General features: G+C 41.4%; 1 protein-coding gene across 1 annotated transcript in view; it reads left to right on the top strand.

Moving 5' to 3' along the window:
- LOC124781787 overlaps positions 1-26,173 on the top strand; it is a 241,900-nt gene that overhangs the window by 132,685 nt on the left and 83,042 nt on the right. The window contains 1 exon segment of the mRNA XM_047253889.1: positions 24,959-25,051. Within this exon segment, the coding sequence (XP_047109845.1) occupies positions 24,959-25,051 (93 nt within the window).

Here is a 26,173-nt window from a genome sequence, read left to right as displayed (position 1 = left end):
GAATTCTTTACAGACGAATGGAAAAACTAGTAGAAACTGACATCGGGGAAGATCAGTTTGGATTCCGTAGAAATATTGGAACACGTGAGGTAATACTGATCCTACGACTTATCTTAGAAGCTAGATTAAGGAAAGGCAAACCTACGTTTCTAGCATTTGTAGACTTAGAGAAAGCTTTTGACAATGTTGACTGGAATACTCTCTTTCAAATTCTGAAGGTGGCTGGGGTAAAATACAGGGAGCGAAAGGCTATTTACAATTTGTATAGGAACCAGATGACAGTTATAAGAGTTGAGGGACATGAAAGGGAAGCAGTGGTTGGGAAGGGAGTGAGACAGGGTTGTAGCCTCTCCCCGATGTTATTCAATCTGTATATTGAGCAAGCAGTGAAGGAAACAAGAGAAAAATTCGGAGTAGGTATTAAGATCCATGGAGAAGAAATAAAAACTTTGAGGTTGGCCGATGACATTGTAATTCTGTCAGAGACAGGAAAGGACTTGGAAGAGCAGTTGAACGGAACGGATAGTGTCTTGAAAGGAGGATATAAGATGAACATCAACAAAAGCAAAACGAGGATAATGGAATGTAGTCGAATTAAGTCAGGTGATGCTGAGGGAATTAGATTAGGAAATGAGACACTTAAAGTAGTAAAGGAGTTTTGCTATTTGGGGAGCAAAATAATTGATGATTGTCGAAGAAGAGAGAATATAAAATGTAGACTGGCAATGGCAAGGAAGGCATTTCTGAAGAAGAGAAATTTGTTACCATTGAGTATAGATTTAAGTGTCAGGAAGTCGTTTCTGAAAGTATTTGTATGGAGTGTAGCCATGTATGGAAGTGAAACATGGACGATAAATAGTTTGGACAAGAAGAGAATAGAAGCTTTTCAAATGTGGTGCTACAGAAGAATGCTGAAGATTAGATGGGTAGATCACATAACTAATGAGGAGGTACTGAATAGGATTGGGGAGAAGAGAAGTTTGTGGCACAAGTTGACCAGAAGAAGGGATCGGTTGGTAGGACATGTTCTGAGGCATGAAGGGATCACCAATTTAGTATTGGAGGGTAGCGTGGAGGGCAAAAATCATAGAGGGAGACCAAGAGATGAATACACAAAGCAGATTCAGAAGGATGTAGGTTGCAGTAGTTACTGGGAGATGAAGAAGCTTGCACAGGATAGAGTAGCATGGAGAGCTGCATCAAACCAGTCTCAGGACTGAAGACCAAAACAACATATGTATTGCTCTAGCAATGAATTTCCATCCTTGTTATACATTTGCCGATTTGGCTCTCGTCCTTCCCTTGCCCTTATACGTTTGTTACTGTCTCTCTTTAATGATCAACAACTCGGTGTCCATTATGTATTTATTTATTATAGCCTACTTTCTTGCTTACAACAGTTTACCATTACATATAGAATAAAATGTGCATGAATTTTCATGATCTACTTGTTTTGCATGAATTAAGTTTACATTGTCTGTAATACTATTTTTTTCCTGTCTTTATCTTTTTTCTTCTACTATCACTTCTCTAACATTTAGATGGCTACCTATCATCTTCTTGTGGCGTCATCATCCACCCTTATTCGGGTCTTCCTTTACTGTGACAGAAAAAGAGCTGTAGGTTTTCATTATTTCAGATTATCTTGATTAATTTATAGCAGTAATTGTGCCTATTACTATTACAAAAATCATGTACTACTGCTACAATAAAAAGTCCTAAAAGCATCAGACAATGTTTCTAGGAGGGCCTGTACGCCCGCAAGATAGCACTCCGCTGGTCGACGTAAGAGTCATGTCTTGCTGCATCAATAACCTCCATGTATTACTTCCCATGCATCCTTCATTGGACCAGATAGATGGAAGTCGGGAGGTGTGAGGTCCGGGCTGTAGGGTGAATGAGGCAGAACAGTCAAATAAAGTTTCATGAGCTCTTATCAGGTGCGCTGACTTGCATTGTCGTGGAGGAGAAGTTTCTTCTGATCCATTGATCACTTCGAACCAGTGTGTCATTACATTCCAACATCGGAGCAGTCATAGCTGTGAGCCACCTGTGTACATGAGGGAGATCAGACAGGTTTGTGCAACCCCTTTGCGATCATTACAGGCGGCTTACCCAGTGACTCACTGTGCCTTTGTTCACTGCCAAGTCTCTGTAGACCTTCTACAAGTGCATATGAATGTCTACAATGCTCTGGTTTTCTCCGAAAAGAAGCTCGACAGCAGCTCCTTGCATGGAATACAACTCCATTACAGGCACCATTATGGAGGCTACGTATAGTGCCACCAAACCTGCCAGGTTAGCCAAGAGCACTAACGAGCTGCATCCTGGATTTGGATAAGCGCGCTAGCCCTGGATCGAATCTGCCCGGTGGATTAACGACGAGGGCCGGTGTGCCGGCCTGCCTGGATGTGGTTTTTAGGCGGTTTTCCACATCCCCCTAGGTGAATAACGGGCTGGTCCCCATGTTCCGCCTCAGTTACACGGCTTGCAGACATCTGAACACTTCCGCACTATTCCATGGATTACACTCGTCGCAGACAGTTGGGGCACACTAATTCCTTCCCGGGGAGTATGGGGTGGTGGCAGGAAGGGCATCCGGCCATCCCCTTAAACTAACATTGCCACATCCGATTAACCATGCCAACCCTGCGTCTCCATGGGACAAAAGGCACAAGCAAAAGAAAGAAAAAAAGTATAGTGCAACCATCTATCGGAACTTTATGAAACTGTGGGGTCGAAGTGGGAATATTCCACAAGGAAGGAAAAAGTTTTGCATTACTTATTGAACACACCATGTACGTCCCGTAACAAATTGGCCACTTCATCGTGGCCTGCAATATTATGCTGCCACTAGACAGAATGGTGACAGATCAGAGCATACCTATGTGTCATTGATTCTTCTCTGTCTCCTTGGATACACTTTTGACCATGTGATTGTTTACCTATGATCATCTGTTCTGGCTTCTGTTGGCTACAGTTGCAACTTGCCCACCCCTTTTCAGATACAGCATCAGCTTCAAGATTTACGGTATCAAATTCCTGTTTTACTGTAATTATCTAATAAACATTTTTACCTCTTAAAGCCTGCCTAGCAGTCCTTGCTATATCTTCAACTATGGGACTTTTCCATAGGACATGATGATGTGTCCCAATTTTGCCATAGTCACAGCTGGTCATTGTCTTTAACCATTTCTATTCATATATGTAGGTTATGGCCCATGTTTAGAAAGGTAGTTGACCAGTCTCCTGCTGGGCTCAAAATGTGTGATCTGAAGCCTTTCATCTGCTTCAGGAAGAAATTAAATGTTCTCCTTTCTGTGTCTGGTGAATTCCATCTCTGATGCTAGTCTGCAAATTTTGAATTCTTTATTACTATTGGATTTGTTGATGATTCTATGGGAATCTCGTGTATTTTTTAGTATTGTTTCTTTCTCAGCCAATTTAGCGGCTATTTTTCATATTTATAGATCTGGAGGACATAATGCCCATTAATTTAGTTAGAATGTCTGTAGGTATGGTACTCAAAGCTCTGCAGTATGGTAGTAGAATTCCTCGCTGTACTTTCCTTACTCCAGCAGTAGTTTTGACCAGTCTTACCTGTGCATCCAAACACCAGCACCAAAGCCCACAAATATAATTAATATACTTGTTGTACAAACTCATTACATTCAGTGGCAAACAAAACCATATTTGCCCCGTATTAATAATTTAATTCATCATACCATTACCTGCCCTTGCTACAATTTCTGTGTGGGCGTTGTCCAGGTGTACACCTAAGTACCAGTTGATGTTAAACCTTTGAAATACCTCCCGATTTACTTTGAGGGATCCCTAATAATACTTCCTATAAGTAAGAAGTTCGACAATTTTTGTGGAGCTACCTTCAGGCGCACCTGTGAGCAGCATTCATGCAAGATTCCAAGCAGTTTACTACATTTATTTTCTATCCAGTCCAGATTGTTGGCATGCACTAAAGGTAACAAATCATTAGTATATAACAACTCCTATTAATTCCACGCTACTTTGTGATCTTGAGGACGTAATCTATTGAAAAGTAGTTCTAAGTTAATGTCCTGGAATCCGGGACTGCAAACAGGGCATTGGGGGCATCCTTTTGTAATACATTTATTCAACTTGTTGATGTGAGACTTACTAGCATCACATGTTGGTCTTTGCATGCAGTAATCCAGTAAGTAGCAGTATAATGTTCTTGGATAGTCTGTATCCCTTAGTCTTTCAAAGAATGAAGGCTACCATAAGTTATCAAATGGCCCGGATATGTCTGTCAATATACCTATTACATATTTTGTGTCTCCAGCGTATAGTAATTCTTTCGCCTCATTAATTACATCCTCAATACATTTACCCTTCCTGAACGTATTGATTAGTATTTTTTCTAAAGTCTTACCCAGTACATTTATTACACTAGTTGACTGGTATGATTTGGTAAGTGAAAGATCTTTATTTTCTTCCTTTTTTGTAATGAATACTTCTGCCATTTTCCAACATTTTTGAAAGTGTCTCTGAGTAATGTGTTCTTTAATTAATCTACTCATGCAAGAACTTTCTAGGGATGTAATGATTGTATGCCTCAGGCGCTATGCCATTGTGACCAGGTGCTGTATTTACTTTCATACCACATGCGATTTCAGCAACCTCTATATTGGTACATGAGTACACAACATCTGTATTGTCATATGGCTCTTCGAGCTGCTCTCTGTTTTTTGTGATATTCAGTGTCCTCGTTTTCATTGTCATCTGTAAGACAAACTCAAAAAGAACTTCAGTTGGTTCCCTCCACTCCAATTTTTTTGTCATTTGGCCTTCAGACTTGATTGTGGACAGGACAGTGGGGGCTCTTGTTTTCTTAGTTATAATTTTATAGGGCATACCCCAAGAAACAACTGCAAATTTTTCAAGAACAAATCTCTCTCAGCTAGCTTGTCTGACAGAGCTTATCTCAGATAAATACTCTCTTTTAGTTGCCTGTATTACATCAGTCTAAATTATGTCTTTGTAATATTCTTCCTGCCTTACAAACTTATCTTCTTAGCTCTGTAAGTTCTGTTCTCCAAGGTATCATTTGTGCTGCATCAACGTGTTTCTTCAGTGGCACAACCTTCTGTATTGCTTTCTGTATAGTGTCCGATAATTCAGTGGCTTTTTCATCAATACTGTCTCCTGGCTGCAGTTAGGATGGGGAAATATTCTCTGTGCAGAGAAGCTCCCAATCCTCTTTTCTGAAATTTCTTGCTGTCTTAATGAGAGAGTTCTATGTTGTTCCCTGAGCCTCCATGGTGAGGCAGTGAGGCAGCATTAATTAGTTTATGATTGCTCTCTCCTGAGGTGACTTCCCAGTGTTGAATTACCTACTAGCTGGTGCACTTGTAAGTTTGTCTGTATTGGAACTTGTTCCCACCCTGTTTCAGCAGGTAGGAAAATTACAAAGATTATTATGCATACGCAACTGCAGCTGCAGAATCACGTCTTCCATTCGATGACCTCCATATCTGGTGTCTCACTGTGACACAGAACAGATACAATGTTTGTGTGAATACTAATTACAACTAGCTTACTATAAAAAGGCTGACAAATATGCTTTAATTTTTCAATGTGTGTGGATATTTCATCACAGTATTTGGAAGTACATTCAGACAGTATACCAACCGCTATCCACTGGAATAAGTTCGTGACTCTAGTGTGCTCATCATACAAATTGAGTGATTTTCATTACTTTTAATCTCCTTTTGAGTACTATTACTGCTGCCATCAGGCAATTCCCTTCTGTTATGACTAGTGTTGTAATCTTATTGGGGATTTTTCCTGGTACTGAACATGGCTCTTGCGCAAAGATTATGTTGTATTTCTGTTTCTCTGACTGCTATGTAATTCACATAGCACCGTCACATTGCAATCTTTATTCCTTAATATTTCCCTACTTCCACCTCCTCTACAGCAGTTGCCTTCAAAACACACAGTAGCCACCAGTGGTTGTGCAGTTTGAACGCCTGCTGTTGTAGCGGACCACCACATTAAATAGTGTCATGCCAAAACTCTGTGCTCTCTGTGATACTGCTTTTCAGTCTAATTCCTTAATGTTTTCTCCTCTACTGACTCGTGCTGCTGAGCTTCACGTTAACCAATCACGCATTTTTATTTACAATCCCATTGTATGATTGCATGTGTAAATTTACAGTAGCGCGTGTTTCTTACTGTCTTGTGTACCAACTTGGGGTCAAATGTGCTTATTTTCGAGTGCGCCCTCTACATTCTGCTTCTTTGAAACATTTTCTGAACTACCTATGTAGCTCTCTATATGTTAAAACACTTTAGCCGTAAACTTTTACCTACTTATTTTTGATCTTTTTTAATAAATTTACAGTTGTTCCTTTTGTTCCGTGACCGTCCGACCACGAATCGCTGCTCATTTCAGCTTCGCCAATTCCAAAAACTGTTCTTTGCCCTTGTAAAACTCCAATCGCACATCTAAAGTCACATCTGGCACTTGGTACCCCACCTAATGAGGTTACCATTATAGTTGATGTCTCAGGCTGTCACCCATCCTACCACAAGAACCTTCACCTTTTCCAATTCCATTAGTCCATGACAGCTGTCAAAATGCAGCTACTGTTGGTAGTTGGTGGGTTTAATGTGGACAGAGATCTGGATGAAGCCATCAGAGTGGAGGAGGCTAATATTTAGGAAGATGGCACACTGGGTTGAGGAGGGAGAGAAGGTTTTGAGGTTGTGAAGGAATGAAGATGGGTGCCAAGATAAATTCGTCAGAAGCTAAAACCTAGCACAGTCATTCATATCACTAGGTCATGTCAGCCACATTATATTTAATATAAAAGAAATAAAGTCCTTACAAACATTTTTTATGAAGATCTGTTAACATCGTAGTAAAATAATGAAGAGCAATATGACAAAGCTGATTTAATGACACATTTAATAAAACCTACAAATGAGCTCTACTGATGTAGAACTTCATACATAAACATAATTTGTACCTGCAACTGTTTTAGGCCGTTTGCAGGAAGATGATAAATCAAACTGCTGTTATACCTACCTTTGAGCTAAAATTGAATAGTGATTTATTTGTTTCGTGGTAAAATAGATATAGCATTGGATAGTTTTGTGGCGGCGTTCGTAGCGACAAGCAATTCGCTGTAGAAACGGCTTACGAAGTCACCGCCACACTTTTAATAGCGGGCCGACCGGTCCGCTGGAACAGTGAACAGAAAGATGAAAACCCAAACACTCTGATTAAATAAAAGTCGGTACTTATCTTTATTAACGAAGATACAGAAACACAGTAGTGAACTCCGTGTCTACAGAAATCTGTCTAGTTCGAGCCGGAGCGGCTAGGTCAACGTTGGCTGACGACAAACAACTACTCTGCTGCGATGAACACACAACTGACTAGCAAGTACACAATTTGGTGGCGAGTATACAACTGAGCGGCGAATCCAGAACTGTCCTAGCGCTCGCGACTCCAGCGCTTAAGAAACCAGAAGCCAGCGGTGGCGCGCGCAGACTTGCGGCGATTTCCTGTCTCGCTGGCGCTGCTTATGCGGACGGCGTCCGGACTTTGATGCTGCCAACCTTTTGGCAGCGGGCTCGGGTGGCATTACTGGCTAGGATATAACAGATAGTACCAACAAAATGGAATCCTATAATAATAGTAATAGTAATAAAGTATGTTCTCACATACTATCATGCCAAGAGTTTTCTTTTTAAAGCCAGGCCGGAATTCCCCTAGTAGCTCCCTCCTGGGTCCTGATGTCTCTTGCCCTGAAGCAGATCATTGAAGAGCTTCAGAATCGACTGCCCTTTGCCAACATTTGCTCATTGAGCAGGTGAATATCAGATGATTTCAGATGGCAGTACATCTCCATCTCCCTAGGAGATCAATGTATCTGCCTTTCTCAGCCATGTGCAATGACTTGACACCCAGCCTCAGAGAGGAAAGGGTGTGTGTCCACTCTCAACCAGGTGAGCAGCAAAGTTTGATCTCTCAACGTGATCTCAAGTCTTCTACCTGTCTACCCCGCATAACAGGCGTCACAGGCAGGATGTTCCTTTCTGTACACACATGATTTGTTCTGTATTGAAACAAAACACTGTTACTTTGTATCATAGAGGACATTATTTGTACAACATGATGTAAACTAAGTCAGTCGTATTTGCTGTAAACAACTGCCTCAGTGTTCTCCTGCCTATGCACTTGTAATAACATATGGTTACATGAACTATCGTGAGTGTGTTGAACTGTAACGAAAATGGTATGTTGACCAGAGTGGATTGCTACTATTCAATAACATGATGTTTACCTATTATTCTATGTAAAGTAAATAAATTTTGATTCTATAATATTTCCTTGCATTTTAGCACTGGAGATGGCTATTTACCAGGTGTATCGGTATGAAATGAGCGTTTTTTTGTGAAAATGAAACACTAATTTTGAATTGAAAAGTAAAAACATTTTATTCAAAGTACTGACCGTTGCTTTCTATACATTTTGACCATCTTTCTGGCAATTTGTGGACACCACACCAATAGAAATGTTTGTCTTTTGAAGCAATCCAATCAGACACCCAATTTTCGACTTCTTCATAGGAATCGAAGTGTTCCTCAGCCAATGCGTGTCCCATTGATGAAAACAAATGGTAATCAGAAGGGGCCAAGTCTGGTGAATACGGTGGGTGGGGTAGGAGCTCCCAGCCAAGTGTTTTGATTGTATCCTGAAACAGTTTTGCTTTGTGTGCAGGTGCATTGTCATGTAAAAAAATTACTTTACCATGTCTTCTGGCCCATTCTGGTCTTTTTTCGATCACTGCATAGTTCAAATTGATCATTTGTTGTCTGTAGCAATTAGTGTTCACAATTTCACTGGGTTTTAGAAGCTAATGATACACCATACCTTTCTGATCCCACCAAACACAGAGCATTGTCTTCTTGCCGAATCGATCTGGTTTTGCAGTCGATGTTGATGGTTGTCCCAGATTAACTCATGATTTTTTCCGTTTAGGATTCTTAAAATAAATCCATTTTTCATCGCCCTTCGATGCAAAATTGATTTTCTTTCCTGTCTTTGAAGTTAAATTTGACAAATGGGTTTTTCAGTTGTCCATCAGTCTTTAATTCAATTCATGTGGCACCAATTTTCCACACTTTTGGATTTTTTCCATAGCTTTCAAACAGTCAGAAATTGTTTGTTGTGCAACATTTTGTATTACTGCCATTTGCTTCTGGCTCAAAGTATCATCTTCATCCAATATTGCTTGCAATTCGGCATCTTCCAACTTTTTTGGTAGTCTTCCACGTTCTTCATTTCTTACATCAAAATCATTATTTCTGAACCATTGAAACCATCTTTTGCATGTTGCTTCTGATAGAGCATGATCACCATGTGCCTCGACAAGCATTCGATGCGACTCTGCAGCGCTTTTTTTCAAATGAAAACAAAAAATTAATGCTTTCTGCAAATCATCACTTTCTGGTACAAAATTCGACATTGTTAACATGATGAAAACATATGATGTTGTTTGTTCCATCATTTGATGTATACTAAATATCTTCGACAGAAGTCATACCAACCAAACAAAACAAAAAATTAAGGCTCGTTCACAACAAATGTTCCCTATTGACACATTTGTATCTTAACGCTCATTTCATACCGGTACACCTGGTATAAGCAAAATCTAGATTTGCAAGAATGATAAAGACTACTGGGATTGTGACTGATTGCCGTGTGCCTCCCCTTCCTTATAGTGTATGGTCGCTGTGCACGACAGTTGTGATGGAATCGGAGTTGGTTATATCCTCAATTCTCTTTTCCATTCTTCTGTGTATTACTCTTGTCAGCAACTTGAATGCATGAGCTGTTTAAGCTGATTGTGCCACAATTCTCACACTTGTCAGCTCTCGCAATCTTTGGAATTCTGAGGGTGATGTTTTTCCAAAAGTCAGACGGTATATCGCCAGACTCATAACGGTCTGCACACCAATAATTTAATAAATTCTGATGAAGTCTTGCCTACCCCCTTCTGCCTTATTTGATTTTAAGTCTTCCAGGGCTCATTTAAATTCTGATCCTAATGTTGGATCCCTATCTCTTCTATATTGACTCCTGTTTCTTCTTTTTCATAGAGGCCATCAACGTATCCTTTCCACATGTCTGCTCTGTCCTGTGCATTTAACATTGGAATTCCCATTGCACTCTTGTAATGGTACCACTCCTGCTTTTAGTTTCAGCAAAGGTTGTTTAGACTCTCCTATATACTTCATTAGTCCTTCTGACAATTATTTCGTTTTCGATTTCTTCACACTTTTCATTCAGCCATTTTGCCTTAGCTTCCCTGCACTTCCTATTTATTTCATTCCTGTTCCTTGAACATTGTTGTACTTCCTTCTTTCATTGATCAACTGAATTATTTATACTGTTACCCATAGTTTCCTCGTAGTTACCGATGAGTTTCTTTCCAACTTTTGTGATTGCACTTTCTAGAGGTACCCAGTCATCTCGAACTCAACTGCCTACTGAACTATTCCTTATTGCGGTGTCAGTAGCGTCAGAGAACTTCAAGTGTAATTCTTCACTTCATAGTAGTTCGGTATCTCACTTCTTTGTGCAGTGATTCTTCCTCACTAGTCTCTTAAATTTCAGCCAACTCTTCATCACTGCTAAATTGTGATCAGAGTCTATCTGTCTGTCCTGGGTATCCCTTATGACCCAATATCTGATTTCGGTATCTCTGTCTGACCATGATGTAACCTAACTGAAATCTTCCCATATCTCCTGGCTTTTTTCAAGTCTACTTTCTCCTCTTGTGATTCTTGAACATAGTATTTGCTGTTACTAGTTTAAATTTATTGCAGAACTCAGTTAGCCTTTTTTTGTCTTGCTACCAAGCCCATATTCTCCTAACCCTTTCTTCTGCTCCATCCACTACAATCACATTCCAGTCCCCCATAACTATTTGATTTTTGTCTCCCTTTACGTACTGAATTACCCGTTCAGTAACCTCGTATACTTTCTCTATCTCTTCATGTTCAGTTTGCGACATTGGAAAGTTTACCTGAACTATCATTGTCGGTGTGCTTGCTACTTTCTCTATCTCTTCATGTTCAGTTTGCGACATTGGAAAGTTTACCTGAACTATCATTGTCGGTGTGCTTGCTACCGATACTGACATGAACCACCTTATCACTTAACTGCTCACAGTAACTCACTGTCTGTCCTATCTTCATATTCATAACAAATTTTTCTCACATTGTACCATTTTCAGCTTCTGTTCATATAATCCTGTACTCATCTGACCATAAATCCTCATCTTTTTTCCATTTCACTTCACTAACCCACACTATATCTGGATTGAGCCTTAGCATTTTGCTTTTCAGATTTTCTAGCTTCCCTACCACATTCAAATTTCTGACTAGTCCATAATCTTTTGACAATAGAGAGATAATCATGACATTTTTCAATTACATACCCCATGTCCTGTGGATACACATTGTGTCTTTAGTGCAGTGGTTTCCATTGCCTTCTGCATCCTTATGCTGTTGACCATTGCTGATTCTTCTGCCTTTAGGAGCAGTCTCCCACCCCAAGGGCAAGAGAGTGCTCTGAACTGTTGTCCTCCTCTGCCCTCTTTGATAAGGCCATTGGCTGAATGAGAATGACTTCTTATGACGGCAGTTGTTGGCTGCCACTGCAAATGATTTTTATTCAAAATTAGGTGGTGATGTGGTTCAAACCCAGGACTGAGAATATTTTGATTACTAATCAAAGATGCTACCCGTAGACCAGAGGTAGGAGAATGGAATACCTATAGCCAAGAAAATTCCTACAGCTCTGATCCAACATACCCATGCCCGTCAACACCTCAGTTGCCTGAGACTGTAGTGTGTGTGCGTGTGTGTGTGTGTGTGTGTGTGTGTGTGTGTGTGTGTGGGGGGGGGGGGGGTGTATTCATCAACAATACACAAATGCGCGCACTTTTGTGTATTGTTGATGAAGGCCAATGGCCGAAAGCTTTAATTGTGAAAGTCTTTTTGTTGCGCCTATCTGCCACTTAGCATCTTTGCTGTATGTTAAGTGGCAACTTTCCTTCTTAAAACAGCATATTTGATAGTTCACAGGAGTTTTATATAATGATAGGTCTGTAAATTTATGTGCAGGTGCCTTCAAAATTGGAACTGCAACAAGATGAAACTTTCATTTCTATGTTACGAGCAAAATTTAACATGAGCTTATACATAGATTTCCATAAACAAAAGAAGAAAAAATATAAAATAACAACAACTCAAAAAGTTGTAATTTCTCATAGTTTTATAGTTTTGCCAGTGCTGAGAAGTACTTAAGACAATTTCAGTTTAACCAAGACAAGAATTTACAGAATTCTATTGGTACGTCTATTTTCTTTTCTATACTCTGCAAAGCACTGTGAATTGCAAGGCAGAAGGTAGATCTCATTGTACTGCATGCACTTTCCAAATAAATTAAAGGGTCATTTTTTTAAAAAAACCCCTTTATATTCCCCCAGTGTAACACAGAAGTTTGAAATTTGGGTCAAAGGTGCCTACACTTTCTTCTGTAATGGTGCCAAAGCATTCGGCACTCGGGCGTGTCGACTCTTCAAACAGCAAGTTGTCAATGCATATCGAAAAAAAGCTAGAGCTGAGTAGTTTATGCGAGATATAGGGTGGATTAGTGATGTCACATTGGCACCAAATAACACCACAATTCAGTCCAACGCCACCATGGACATGTCACAGTGGGGAATGTCGTCACAGTCCCTCTACCCATCTCTCCCCATCTCTTGATACCTCTGTGATGGAGATCAGAATCGTGATGCCCAGCATTGAAATAGTGCATTTTTGGTATGAGGGACTGAGGAAAACATTTCAGGACCATCACCATTCAGAATTGACACGAAAGGGCCTCAGGAGGTGGGATAAAGGGCAACAATGAATGTGAGAACAGTGAACAGTGACTTAAAAACCTTCATACGCACTGTAATTAGTCTAATCCTACCATTGCAAAATCTGTAGGAGTGATGTGTAGGGGCTTACAATATATCCTAGATGCTCCTCTTACAACTTTGTAAGCAAGCTCCTGTGTTTGTCAGCATCAGTCTGCAAACATCTGTCAGTTCAGGTTTTTATAGTATTACATGGCGGTCCCCCACGAGCCAAACCAACCTGTCACTATCCGTACTGCCTTTCTTTTTATATGTAACACAGAAATAGCACAATTTTGGGAATGTAGGTGCTATTAATATTGTCTACTGGCTTAGAAATACAGAACATGAACACTAAGGGCCTCAAAACACTCTTGGGACACTGTTGAACTTACTTCTGGATCCATCTACTGGATTGCCCTTGCCCAGAGCTTTGAAGATATCATACGAGAAAAGCACATTTTGATTTTTGTGCGACCAACATTATTGGAACCCATGCTGGTTGGAATGGAGGAGGTCATCCTATTAGAGATACCTCAGTACTTAACGGTGCAAAATGTGATACAGGATTCTGCAACAGATGGATTTCAGTGGTACCAGATGGTACTTTTGTGGATCACTTTTGCTACCTTTCTTCTAGATGGATGTGACCTATGCTTTCTTTAAATAACTGGACATAGTTCTAATTTCAGGGGCTTGTGGTTTACGCTGAGGTGATGAAAGTTACGGGATACCTCCTAACATCATGTCGGACCTCTTTTTGCCTGGTGTGGAGCAGCAACTTGTTGTGGCATGGACTCAATTAGCCACTGGAAAGCCCCTGCTGTGGGGTCAGTGCAGAATTTTGTGCACAAACTGACCTTTTTACTATGTCTCATAAATTTTTGATGGGATTCATGTCAAGTGATCTGAGTGGCCAAATCATTTGCTCGAATTATTCAGAATTTCATCTGACGAGGCCACGGTTTTCCAGTTATCTAGGGTCCAACTGATAGGGTCAAGAGGCCTGGAGAAGCACTGTATTGTATTGTATTTATTGGTCCTGTTGACTATAAGGCATCTTATGTATAAGACTTTGGACAAGTAGAGTTATAGGTATACAGCTGAAAGTCATTTCTGTGCTTGCTTACTTAAGGTTACAATAATACACTTTATACATAAGTATTTATATAACACATTTCATAAATTTAAATATTCTTCAATGCCTGAAATTTCGTATCTTTGGCACATACTCAACACTGTTGATCTTGGACTGTTGAATTCCCCAACAATTTCCGAAATGGAAAGTCCCACGCGTCTAGCTCCGACTACCATTACTCGTTCAAAGTCTTTTAATTCCTGTTGTGGGATCATAATCACACCGGAAACCTTTTCACATGTATCACCTGAGTACAAACGATATCCACCAATGCAATGCGTTTTTGTACCTTGTGAATGCAATACTACAGTCGTCTGTATATAGGCATATTGCTGTCCTGTGAATTTTATCACCTCAGAGTATAATGGTTAATAGAAGATTTATCTTGGTCACGGATTATGTATAGGATCGGAAAGGATTCCATTGTGTCCTAGAACTTTGTTCGAGATTTCTACTGTTTTTTAGCACCATTGTCTGTATTGTTCATATTTGCTGTGGTGTGTGAGGTGAACAGTGGCAGTACCCCTGGCTCTTTCTTAGTAAGGAATATTTAAACTGAGTTCAAAATTTTGGCTTTCACTTTGAAACCTTCAATTTCAGTTCCTGTGTCAACCACAAGTGTTTGGACACGATCCTTGGTGCCAAGACATCCTTAAAATATGACCAGAGTATCTTTGATTTATTCCCTTCGCTGTGGTATTTCAGACATTGAGCAAACAGTTAGGCTTTAGCCCTCCATTGGTCTAAGAGGACAAATGTCACATATGTTTGGTACAACCAAGAAAGTCAGGTGGCATTAAAACTGTTTATAACTGTGCCATATTTGGACTATACTTCTACAAAAATCACTGTACTTTTATAAAAATCCTTTGCAGAAATGAAAAGATTCTGGAAAGTGTTGTCATAGAGGCAGTTGCAATCACATTATCGTAGGTCCAGTTCGATAAAGATGTTGACTGTAAGTCTTGCAAAGTCTTGCGTCGTATCTTAAAATCAGTAAGTGGGTGTCACACTAGGCCAAAAATGAGGGACCCGGTTCCTGACATTCCATATGGACCCCAGTTGCTGACCATGGGAACAGTTCATGTTTGGAATGCCATGTCAGAATGACATGAAGTTGGAGGTAGTGAGCATTATTTGAACGTAAAAAAAGAAACATATTCCCCAAAATGTTCAATTTTTTTGTGTTACCTACAAGGGGTGTTCAATAAATACTTCTTAGGCAGTTTGGTTTTATTCATGATTTCAGTACACCATATTAATCTTCACTCTTTTGGCTACAAAACCATGTTTTTCAACATGATCTGCTTTCAATGTGATGGCCTTATGCCACCTTTCTGGGAGGTCCTGTGTGCCTGCACAGTACCACTTTGCTGGTAGCTTTCGGAGGCAGTGTCTCGGTGCATCAGTCAACCTCCCCATCATCCACATGCTGCTTCCTGCGAAGTGCACCCTTCATTGGGACAGACAGATGTAACTCTGAAGATGCAAGATCCAGACTGTAGCATGGGTGAGGAAGAGTAGTCCATTGAAGATTTTTGATCTCCCGTGTGCATCTGGCCAGCCTGTGCGACATTGTTGTGATGATGACACACACCCCGCTCAACAATGTGCAGAACCAGGACTAGCCTGCAGAGATGACGTGGGGCCACTCCTGTGTGACCATTATTGTCGTTGAGTGCAGCACTGTCAGCAAACATCTCTGCTGGCCCGTAAAGATGACAGATACAATGGTCATTGTGCTGACAATCCAGAGTGCTCGAGACATTGTCCCACCATCGTTGTGGATACTTGTTTTCTGCGGACAAGCCCGTTCACTGACTCAAGATATAAAGGTATGTGATGTGGCTGTTTGATCCTGCGTGGTCAATCAAGCAGTATATATATATATATATATTTTTTTTTTTTTTTTTAATTTTTATTTTTTTTTTTTTTTTTTTCAGATGCTTGTCTCATCTTGACCAACTTCAGCACCTATATTGCAGAATAATAAGCCACAACTTCATTAGGTCTATCAAATTCCAGCACGTGCTGATAGGCATTTATCCTTACAGGAGGCACAACACGATTTTCTCAGAAATAACTGACATTCAAATGTGTTTTCTGACTGAGAAATCTGCATAATCTATCTTTGATTTGATTTGAGCAGGGAGACCCAGCCCATTATTAAAAGCTTGTTCTCAACAGATAAGTAAGATTCTCAGCCACGTGTGTAATAGCTCTCTGGAACAGGGCATTTTCCCTGATAGACTGAAATATGCTATTGTTATACCTTTGCATAAAAAGGGGGATAGATCTGATGTCAACAATTACCGTCCAATCTCCCTTCTAACAGCTTTATCCAAAATTTTTGAGAAAGTAATGTATTCAAGAGTAGCTTCACATATCTGTAAAAATGAAGTACTAACAAAATGTCAGTTTGGTTTCCAGAAAGGTTTTTCAACAGAAAATGCCATATATGCTTTCACCAGTCAAATTTTGAATGATCTGAATAACCGAACACCACCCATTGGGATTTTTTGTGATCTCTCAAAGGCTTTTGATTGTGTAAATCATGAAATTCTGCTAGACAAGCTCAAGTATTGTGGCATGAGTGGGACAGTGCACAAATGGTTTAATTCGTACCTAACTGGAAGAGTGCAGAAAGTTGAAATAAGTAGTTCTCGTAACATGCAAAGATCAGCACATTCCTCAAACTGGGGAACTATCAAGAATGGGGTTCCACAAGGGTCAGTCTTGGGTCCTTTGTTGTTCTTATTATATATTAATGACTTGCCATTCTATATTCACGAAGAGGCAAAGTTAGTTCTCTTCGCTGATGATACAAGTATAGTAATCACACCTGAGAAACAAGAATTAACTGATGAAATTGTCAATACTGTCTTTCAGAAAATTACTAAGTGGTTCCTTGTAAACGGACTCTCACTGAATTTTGATAAGACACAGTACATACAGTTCCGTACAGTGAATGGTATGATGCCATTACTAAATATAGACCTTAATCAGAAGCATATAGCTTACTACGCCTATTTTCACTCATTGCTTTCATATGGCATCATATTTTGGGGTAATTCATCACTGAGGAATAAAGTATTTATTGCACAAAAGCGTGTAATCAGAATAATAGCTGGAGTCCACCCAAGATCATCCTGCAGACATTTATTTAAGGATCTAGGGATATTCACAGTAGCTTCTCAGTATATATACTCTCTTATGAAATTTGTTATTAACAACCAAACACAATTCAAAAGTAATAGCAGTGTGCATAACTACAATACTAGGAGAAAGGACGATCTTCACTATTCAAGATTAAATCTAACTTTGGCACAGAAAGGGGTGAATTATACTGGCACTAAAGTCTTTGGTCACTTACCAAATAGTATCAAAAGTCTGACAGATAACCAACAAGTATTTAAGAAGAAATTAAAAGAATTTCTGAATGACAACTCCTTCTACTCCATAGAGGAATTTTTAGATATAAATTAAGAAAAAAAGAAAAAATAAATAAAATAAAAAAATAAAAAAAAATAAAAATAAAAAATAAAGAAAAACAAAAAAACACAAAAAAATAAAGTTGTTATATTAACTTAAGTATTAACCTAATCGAAGTTACTGTGTAGTCAGTCAGTGTTTCTCCAACTGTTCCTGTATTTACCACATTTGCTGTAGTGATGTGGGATTCTGACACCTGAAAGGTATCTAGATACCTCCAGTTTTTAGCATGTATGCTTTTGCACTGCCTCCATTTAAACCCACAGGTGTATTGGAGTGTTCATCTCAGTAGTGGGTGTGCTGCTAATACAGCCTGGTACGGCTAAGCAGGCAAGCCTCTGCACCTTGCCAGGCTCCTTAGCAGCCACCTTCTGTTCTACTTTGTTCCATTATACTGTTCCCCATAAATTATCCTAGGTCTTATTACAACGGAGTATATCCACTACATACTTGTGGGATTTAGACCACACTTTCTTTCCACAGTCCCCTCTAGTGGTCTTAAGATTACGTTTCACCTTGGAACATATATTCCTCATGTGAGGAGCCCATGATAGTTTAGCATCCAGGGTTACTTCTAGATACTTCACTATCCCCTCTGCAGGTAGAGTTTCGCCGAGAAGCTTAAGATTCCAGTACATGTGCTTCTGGGTGAATGGTACCACAACAGTTTTATTGGGACTGACTCTTAGGTCCTGTCTCTTGCACCGGTTTTGCACAATGTTCAGTGCACATTGTGCCCTTGTTCTAACACTACTAGCAAGTTTGCCAAGTATTGCAGTGACTGAGCCTGTGTATCCTTGGCAAAAGTAGTCTCTTGTATTTAGCTGTTAAATATGTTCAGTCAGCACTAGGTTTCATAGTAGTGAGGACAAAACCCTTCCTTGCAGGCACCCTCTGGTGGTGTTGACCACCATTGTTTGTTCATTCCGGTGGCCTCTACGTGTCTCCTTTCTTTTTAATCTGCGTATTTATGGTGGTCTCAGTGTCGCACTCTCCTGTGGCTCTAACCATGAATTCAAGTGTCTTATTGCTAAAACTCTTCTTGATAAATGGGGAGGTGCAGAGAGAGTGTCTTCTAACAAATTTGTGAGATGGTGTTTCACATAATTTGCGTGGCTGGTATACGTATGGGTTTACTTGTAGAGGTAACTCGGCTAGCCTCATTTGTCTAGTGTGCACATTAACCAGTTTTTATAATGCTTTTAAAAGAAAGGACAGGCTGGTTGGTCTCGTGTCCTTAGCCTTGGTATGACCAGTTCTCCCTGGTTTCAGACTGAAAACAATCATCATGTGACCTCCAAGCATTAGGAATGATTCTTGCCACTAGGATAACCCTAAACAGCTTGCATAGGAGGCTAAACAAACTTGCTTGTTCCAGTACAGCTGGAAATATTTCATCTGGGCTTGGTGACTTGAATGATTAAACAGTCCCACTGTCCACTGGACTTTTTTGAAATCAGCACATTGTCTGACAGATTTCCAGTTCTCCCTTCGATTGCCTGTAAATCAGTGCCACTCAGGGACTGAAACTTGGTCCCTGTTATCTGTCAGAAAGCATTGAGGGAAGCGAGTCGTGAGAAGCATGACCAGCATCTCATTCGCTGTCCTTGGGTACTCACAATCCTCCTTTCTTAGAGTAACCTTCTGGATTAGTTGGTATTCTGGTGATGATTTTGTGAAATCTGGATGATAGTTTCATTTCCTTAAGCACAAGATTGTATTTGGCAAGGGCTTCCAAATATTTTGCTCTTTGTCCCTTCCTCCTTAACTGCTTCCTTTGCAATTCCAGATTATTGTTTCATGTAGGTACATTTACATTTCAGTTTATGCACTTCTTGATAGACAGTTTTCTTAAGCCGAGGTCATAATGGCAGATATCATTGTGTTTGACTTTTCCTTCTAACCTGCTGGATTCATTATCGAATTTCTGACTTCAGGTGAGTGTGAGTTGTGGTATTTCCTACATGAGCACCAGTTTGTTTCCTAGGATCCCTGTAGGCCATTTAAACACCTATTTTGACCTTGTATACTTGTGGTCATATAAGGATGGCATGCAACGCCACATTCCATTTTTTGACATAGCTACCCCTTAAAATGGACCTAAAAGTTGTCAGTTACATTCCTTGCACGTATTCAGGACCTCCATGTTGCTTTTGAATAAATATTCTACAAGGTACTTACCTCTGCTGTTGGTGTCACTGCTTCGCCACACAGGTTGTGTGGGCATTAAGTGGCAACCAACCAATAGTAATTCATTCTGCTGTGAGCACCTATCAACCAGTCACTTCACTTCGTGAGAAGGTGAAGTACTGTTCTCATAAGGAAGATAATGTGAGGCCAACACAATTTCCCTCAAACTTTTTTCTTCATGTGGTTTCATCCTGATTGTCACTAAGTCCCTGGAACAAAAGTCTGTCATCAGCATGAAAGAATTTCTATTTTTGACATAAATGGAGTTCCCTTAGATTTCTGGCATCAATCATTTAACCTCCAGTTCCTCTGAGGCCTGAAACATCCCCTTCATACAGATAGGCCTTCTGGATCAACACCACAACCAGCTTCTGTCTTCCCGGAAAACGGCTGAGGGCAACAGTTGCCCCTTTACTGTGTTGCAGGTTTATTTGGAACACTTGCAGTCATCATCTTGCCACCATGGTTGCTTCCAATATCTTTGACTACCTCGACAGTAACTTTGGAGAACCCCAAGTGGAATCTAAGGCCTGTTCCTGCACAACCTTTCAGTTGCTTACATTCCAGTCCTCTGTTGAGACCTGCATTTGGGTTTGCACCGTTATTTGTAGTTTTTAAACGAGTATCCTTAAGAATATTCAGTACCCAAATAGATACCTTTGCAGTCTTGAGCTCGGCCACTGCCTTGACCCGTTGCTTCCCCTCCTCCTACGGAGGTATCTTGGGCACAGTCTCCCTAAGCCATCCACTGTTCTCATTCCCTCACAGACAAGGATAAGAGCACATTTGCCCAGACAGAGACTCTCCTGAATTTGGGGCCTGGGCTATGTACTGCCAGTCTATTCAACAAGAGCCATCTGAATAAGCTCTGTCCGCTGCAAAGTGAAGTTGACCAATGGAGGTCCCCGTTGGATAACAGCCGTCCTGAAAACTGAGGCTGCAGTAGTATAGTTCTGTTGCCATATTTTGTGCCTCGGCTTTTTCTAGATCCGTTTACCCTTAGAAGTGGGAGTATTAGAGTCCTCCCGTATTCTCTTATTTCCTGTCTTAGAGGCAAAAGGGATTTGTTTAACCTGGAGTTTTGTTTAGAAAGCCATTCTTTACCTTTCCATTTTGTTCTTTGAGAAGTTTTTCTTCTCTTAGCCCCAGATAAGGATTTCATCTTGACCTGGTCCACACCATTGCACCAGCACAGAGTAAGTAGGACTAATGCCATCTACACTCTGTAAGGATAGATTTCTCTCCGGGGCACACTGCCTTGTAGAAGCACTGGCCGTGTTAGCAGAGAGGCTTGCATGTTTGCAAGAAGTCCAGGGCTATGCCGACAGTAGCACAGCTACTTGCAAGGTCTCCCACAATGGACAGACCTCTGTGGATGAACCAGTCTAAATGTCCCACAATATCCTACGTTTCCCGTATCAAATCCCATAGTCTTTCCCCAGATACCCAACCAAAGATGTTACGCTATCTATACAGAGGGGTGCATGCCACATGGGAAGGTGTGTCATTAATGGAACCTCGGGGATAGCAAGCACCCTCCCTGAGTAAATCAGTTTTGCACTGCATGGGGTTCCATGGTGTCCATTGAATGTACCCCCAAGTCTCTCAAGACCAAAATGGGGAATACAGAACAAGAAAAACTAAAATCACAGGAATATCGCAAGACCTCAAACATCCAAATATAGGATTTGAACAGTTCTCGAGTATCCGACCGGGTAGCATCATAATTTCTCCACAATATTTCGACAGATGTACACGCTGCCATCTTCAGGTAGTTTTTGACGAATGTTGTGCTGTTCCTCTCGGCGCCCTATATATACTAGCCATTACCCCCTCCACCGTTCCTCTCCTGGTGTCTCTGGTGAGGCCGGCGTGGTGGCTACTGGAGATGGTGGCGGAAGTGGCGCCTGGGTCTGAACTGGGGTCTGCAGTCTCCCTGCTGCTGCTGTCAGTGGCGGTCCTTGATCTCTGGGACCGCATCTTTCTCTCCAGGCTGAGTGCAGGGTTCCAAGCCTGACTCAGTTGAAGGCTGCTGTCTTTATTAATTAGATCGTCCTGTAGTCAGATTTCGATGGCCCCTTTAGTAACGCAGTCCCAGAAGTAGGGGGATTGACTGAGTATTTTTGTTTTTTTCATAGTCCATCGTATGGCCAGTCTTTATACAATGGTCAGCCACGGCTGATTTAGTGGCCTGGCGTAATTCGGTATGGCGCTTGTGTTCGCGACACCTTTCTTCTACAGTGAGGACTGTCTCCCCAATGTATGATTTTCCGCACTGACAGGGATTTTGATAAACTCCTGGTTGTCGATGTCCTAGGTCTTCTTTTCACTGAACCCAGTAGAGTCAAGGTTTTTGCAAGGGGTCGGAATACACATTTCACATTGTGTTTCCCCAGGATTCTGCCGATTTTTCTTGAGGAGTTTCCAACATTCAGAATGCACGCCAATCACTTGTGTTCTTCTGTTTCTTCTTCTTGTTCTCTTGGCACAGTTCGTCTGAGTGCGTGTCTTATTTGCTTCTGGCTGTACCCATTTTTTCAAAATGTTGTCTCGAGGTGCTGCGGTTCTGCTGGAAGGCTCTCCTGATCGCAGATCGATCATGCCCTGTGAACAAGTGTGGGCAAAATGCCTTCACGCTGGGAGTTTTGGCGCCATCTGAAGGCATTTAGGTACAAATCGGTGTTTGTAGGTTTCCTGTATACACTGTGTCCCAGCTTGCCATCAGGTTTCCGTTTCACCAGGATGTCAAGAAACGGTTGGCTACCATCCTGCTCCACCTCCATCGTGAACTGCATGTTGGGGTGCAGCGAATTGAGGTGTTCGAGAAATTAATTTAAGCTGTCCCGTCCATGTGGCCAAACAACGAACGTGTCGCCCAGGTAGCGGAAGAAACAAGTTGGTGTTTGTTTGGCATTTTCTAGTGCCTTCTCCTCGAAATTCTTCATAAAAAAGTTGGCTACAACCGGTGAAAGCGGGCATCCCATGGCGATGCCATCTGTCTGTTTGTAATAGTTTCCGTCGAACAGGAAGTATGTTGAGGTGAGCACAAACTCGAAGAGCCTTGTTAGGTTGTTGTTGAATTTCTTGCTTATCAGATCAATGGGGTCTTTCAGTGGTACCCTAGTGAAGAGGGGCACTATGTCAAAGCTCGCTAACAAGTCGCTATCCTGAAGCCAAAGTTCTTGTATACATTGCACAAAGTGGATGGAATTGCGGATTGGTGTTCGTATTTTCTCACAAATGGACTAAGGAGACCTGTCAGGTGTTGGGCCAGTTCATAGGTTGCTGCTCCTATGTTGCTGACTATTGGATGCATAGGTGTGCTCACCTCAACATACTTGCTGTTCGGCGGAAAGTATTATGTACAGACAGATGGCGTCTCCATGGGATGCCCACTTTCACCGGTTGTAGCCAACTTTTTTATGGAGAATTTCGAGGAGAAGGCACTAAAACAAGGGGGGGGGGGGGGGGGGGGGGGGAGGGACCAACTTGAAACTTTCTGGTAGAGTAAAACTGTGTGCCGGACCGAGACTCAAACTCGGGACCTTTGCCTTTCGCAGGCAAGTACTATACCATCTGAGCTATCCAAGAAAGACTCGCAACCCGTCCTCACAGCTTTACTTCTGCCAGTACCTTGTCTCCTAGCTTCGAAAAACCAACTTGTTTCTTCCGCTACGTGGATGACACGTTCGTTGTTTGGCCACATGGACAGGACAGCTTAAATGAATTTCTCGAACACCTCAACTCGCTGCACCCCAACATACAGTTCACGATGGAGGTGGAGCAGGATGGTGCCCAACCGCTTCTTGACGTCCTGGTGAAACGGAAACCTGACGGCAAGCTGGGACACAGTGTATACAGGAAACCTACAAACACCGATTTGTACCTAAATGCCTTCAGATGGCGCCACAACTCCCAGCATGAAGGCATTTTGCACACACTTGTTCACAGGGCACGATCGATCTGCGATCAAGAGAGCCTTCCAGCAGAACTGCAGCACCTCGAGACAACATTTCGGAAAAATGGGTATAACGAGAAGCAAATAAGACATGCACTCAGACAGACTGCGCCAAGAGAACAAGAAGAAGAAACAAGAAGACACAAGTCATTGGCGTGCATTCCGTTTGTCCGAAAAACCTCAAGAAAAATTGGTAGAATCCTGGGGAAACACAATGTGAAATCTGTATTCCGACCCCCTGCAAAAACCTTGACTCTACTAGGTTCAGTGATAGATGACCTAGGCCTTCGAAACCCAGGCATGTACCAAATTTCCTGTCAGAGCGGAAAATCATACATTGGGGAGACAGTCCGTGCTGTAGAAGAGAGGTGCCGCTAACATAAGTGCCATACTGAATTACGCCAGGCCACTAAATCAGCCGTGGATGACCATTATATAAAGACTGGCCATACTATGGACTATGAAAAAACAAAAATACTCTCTGTCCTCCTACTTCCGGGACTACGTTACTAAAGGGGCCATCGAAATCCGACTACAGGACGATCTAATTAATAAAGACAGTGGCCTTCAACTTAGTCAGGCTTGGAACCCTGCGCTCAGCCTGGAGAGAAAGATGCGGTCCCAGAGATCGAGGACCGCCCCCGACGGCGGCAGCAGGGAGACTGCAGGCTCCAGTTCAGACCCAGGCACCGCTTCCCCCACCACCTCCAGTAGCCGCCATGCCGGCCTCACCAAAGACACCAGGAGAGGAACGGTGGAGGGGGTAATGGCTAGTATATATAGGGCGCTGAGAGGAATAACGCAGCATTTGTCAAGAACCACCTGAAGATGGCAGCGTGTACGTCTGCCGAAATATTGTGGAGAAATTACGACGCTACCCGGTTGGATACCCGAGATCTGTTCAAATTGGAAATACGCCGGGAAAACCTCAGACCGCATCCAAATACAAGGGTTTGGAACTGATGGAAGCTGTTTTCGCAACTGGATTAGACCTGTATTAGTTGTACTTACTCTGTGCAGGTGCACTGACGTGCTAATCATTTGCATATCCAAGAACGTAGTATGCTGTAGGCCAATTTGACATTTCTTGCTTGTCACTTTCAAGATGCTGCAGTTTTAATGGCCAGCAGGGTAGATTGTTACCCTGTGGTTTGAATGTTTCAGCTGCATCTGCTCGCTGTTCCTAAAAAAAATTTTATCTCTTGTTTTCAGGTATTTCAAATGTGAAAAGTCGTGAAAGTTTAGTGATGGCTTACACAGATACTCACGAAGATCCCTTTAGCTCTGCACCATTCAGTTTGCCAGGTAAGAAAGTTGCTGCATTCAAATCCATTAAAAATATAATTACTGTGTTGACCTACATTTTTGATGTAAACTAATTCTGCACACTCTGTTTGTCTGAGGTATGATGCCTTTCATTTTGCTTTACTGTAACAAATTTAGAAAGAGCTGTCATTGCTTCTTAGGAACAGAGAAAAATAATAATAAAGATAAATTTACTGTTCTGGTAACTTACTAAATGACTGGTCAAATAATAGGAAGTGGAAATTCTTGAGAGCATTAGCTCGTTACACATTACTAGTGGGGATGAGAAATAAAAATATAAGAAAAGAATTTAACATGTTTATTCTGAATGAGGAAATAGTGAAATACAGGAGCAAATGGGAAGACCAGATGACGAAAAAACAGAAAACCTAAATACCAAAGTCAGTGTTGAAGAATAAGCTGAGGCCTCTTGGGGGGAGGGGAGGGGGGGGGGGGGGGGGTCGCGGCATCAGATGTCATTTAAGTTTTGTAAATCCTGGTGATATTAAGCCTAATGGCACATCCTCGGTGCTGTTTCAGAGGAGTAGGTTGTGTGCTGGCATTACCTTTATTGATGGCCTATGACATAGTTAATTATACATTACATTTTGAAACAGGGTAAACAAAAAACATAATTTTTTGTTATGATTTGTTAGAGTAGCTAATGTGTAGTTGCGACCTCATTACCTGCCGGTAGACGACCCTTCTGGCAGTGTTCATTCACTCGCCTTTGATCCTTCTATAAGCTATCTGTACGGGGCCAGAGAAACATGTCACTTGTTAGATTGCATGCAACTGGCTATACCGTAATCGTGAGATTGTAGCAGCTACTGGCACATGTGCTCACGGGTGATAGCTCCGAAGTATATTTTGTACATGTAAGTTACAGTTACCGAGTATACGAGGTGTGTGGGAAAAGTAGTGAGACTGACAACACTGAATGAATGATCTGGCCATGCTGTGTTGCCCTTCTCATGTAGACTTCTGTGTTCATCCTTTCCGCATGCTGCGTCCAAGTTTCAGCTCTGTTCAGCCGTCACATGATTTTTAGGAGTGCCATCAGTGAAATTGTTTCTCTTGTATGTTATAAAAATTGAACAGTGGAATTTAGAATGACGTTAT

This window comes from Schistocerca piceifrons, chromosome 1 (assembly GCF_021461385.2).
Source record: "Schistocerca piceifrons isolate TAMUIC-IGC-003096 chromosome 1, iqSchPice1.1, whole genome shotgun sequence".
Lineage (NCBI taxonomy): Eukaryota > Metazoa > Arthropoda > Insecta > Orthoptera > Acrididae > Schistocerca > Schistocerca piceifrons.
The sequence above is the reverse complement of the archived record's forward strand: the minus strand, read 5'-3'. Positions and strand labels throughout refer to the sequence as shown.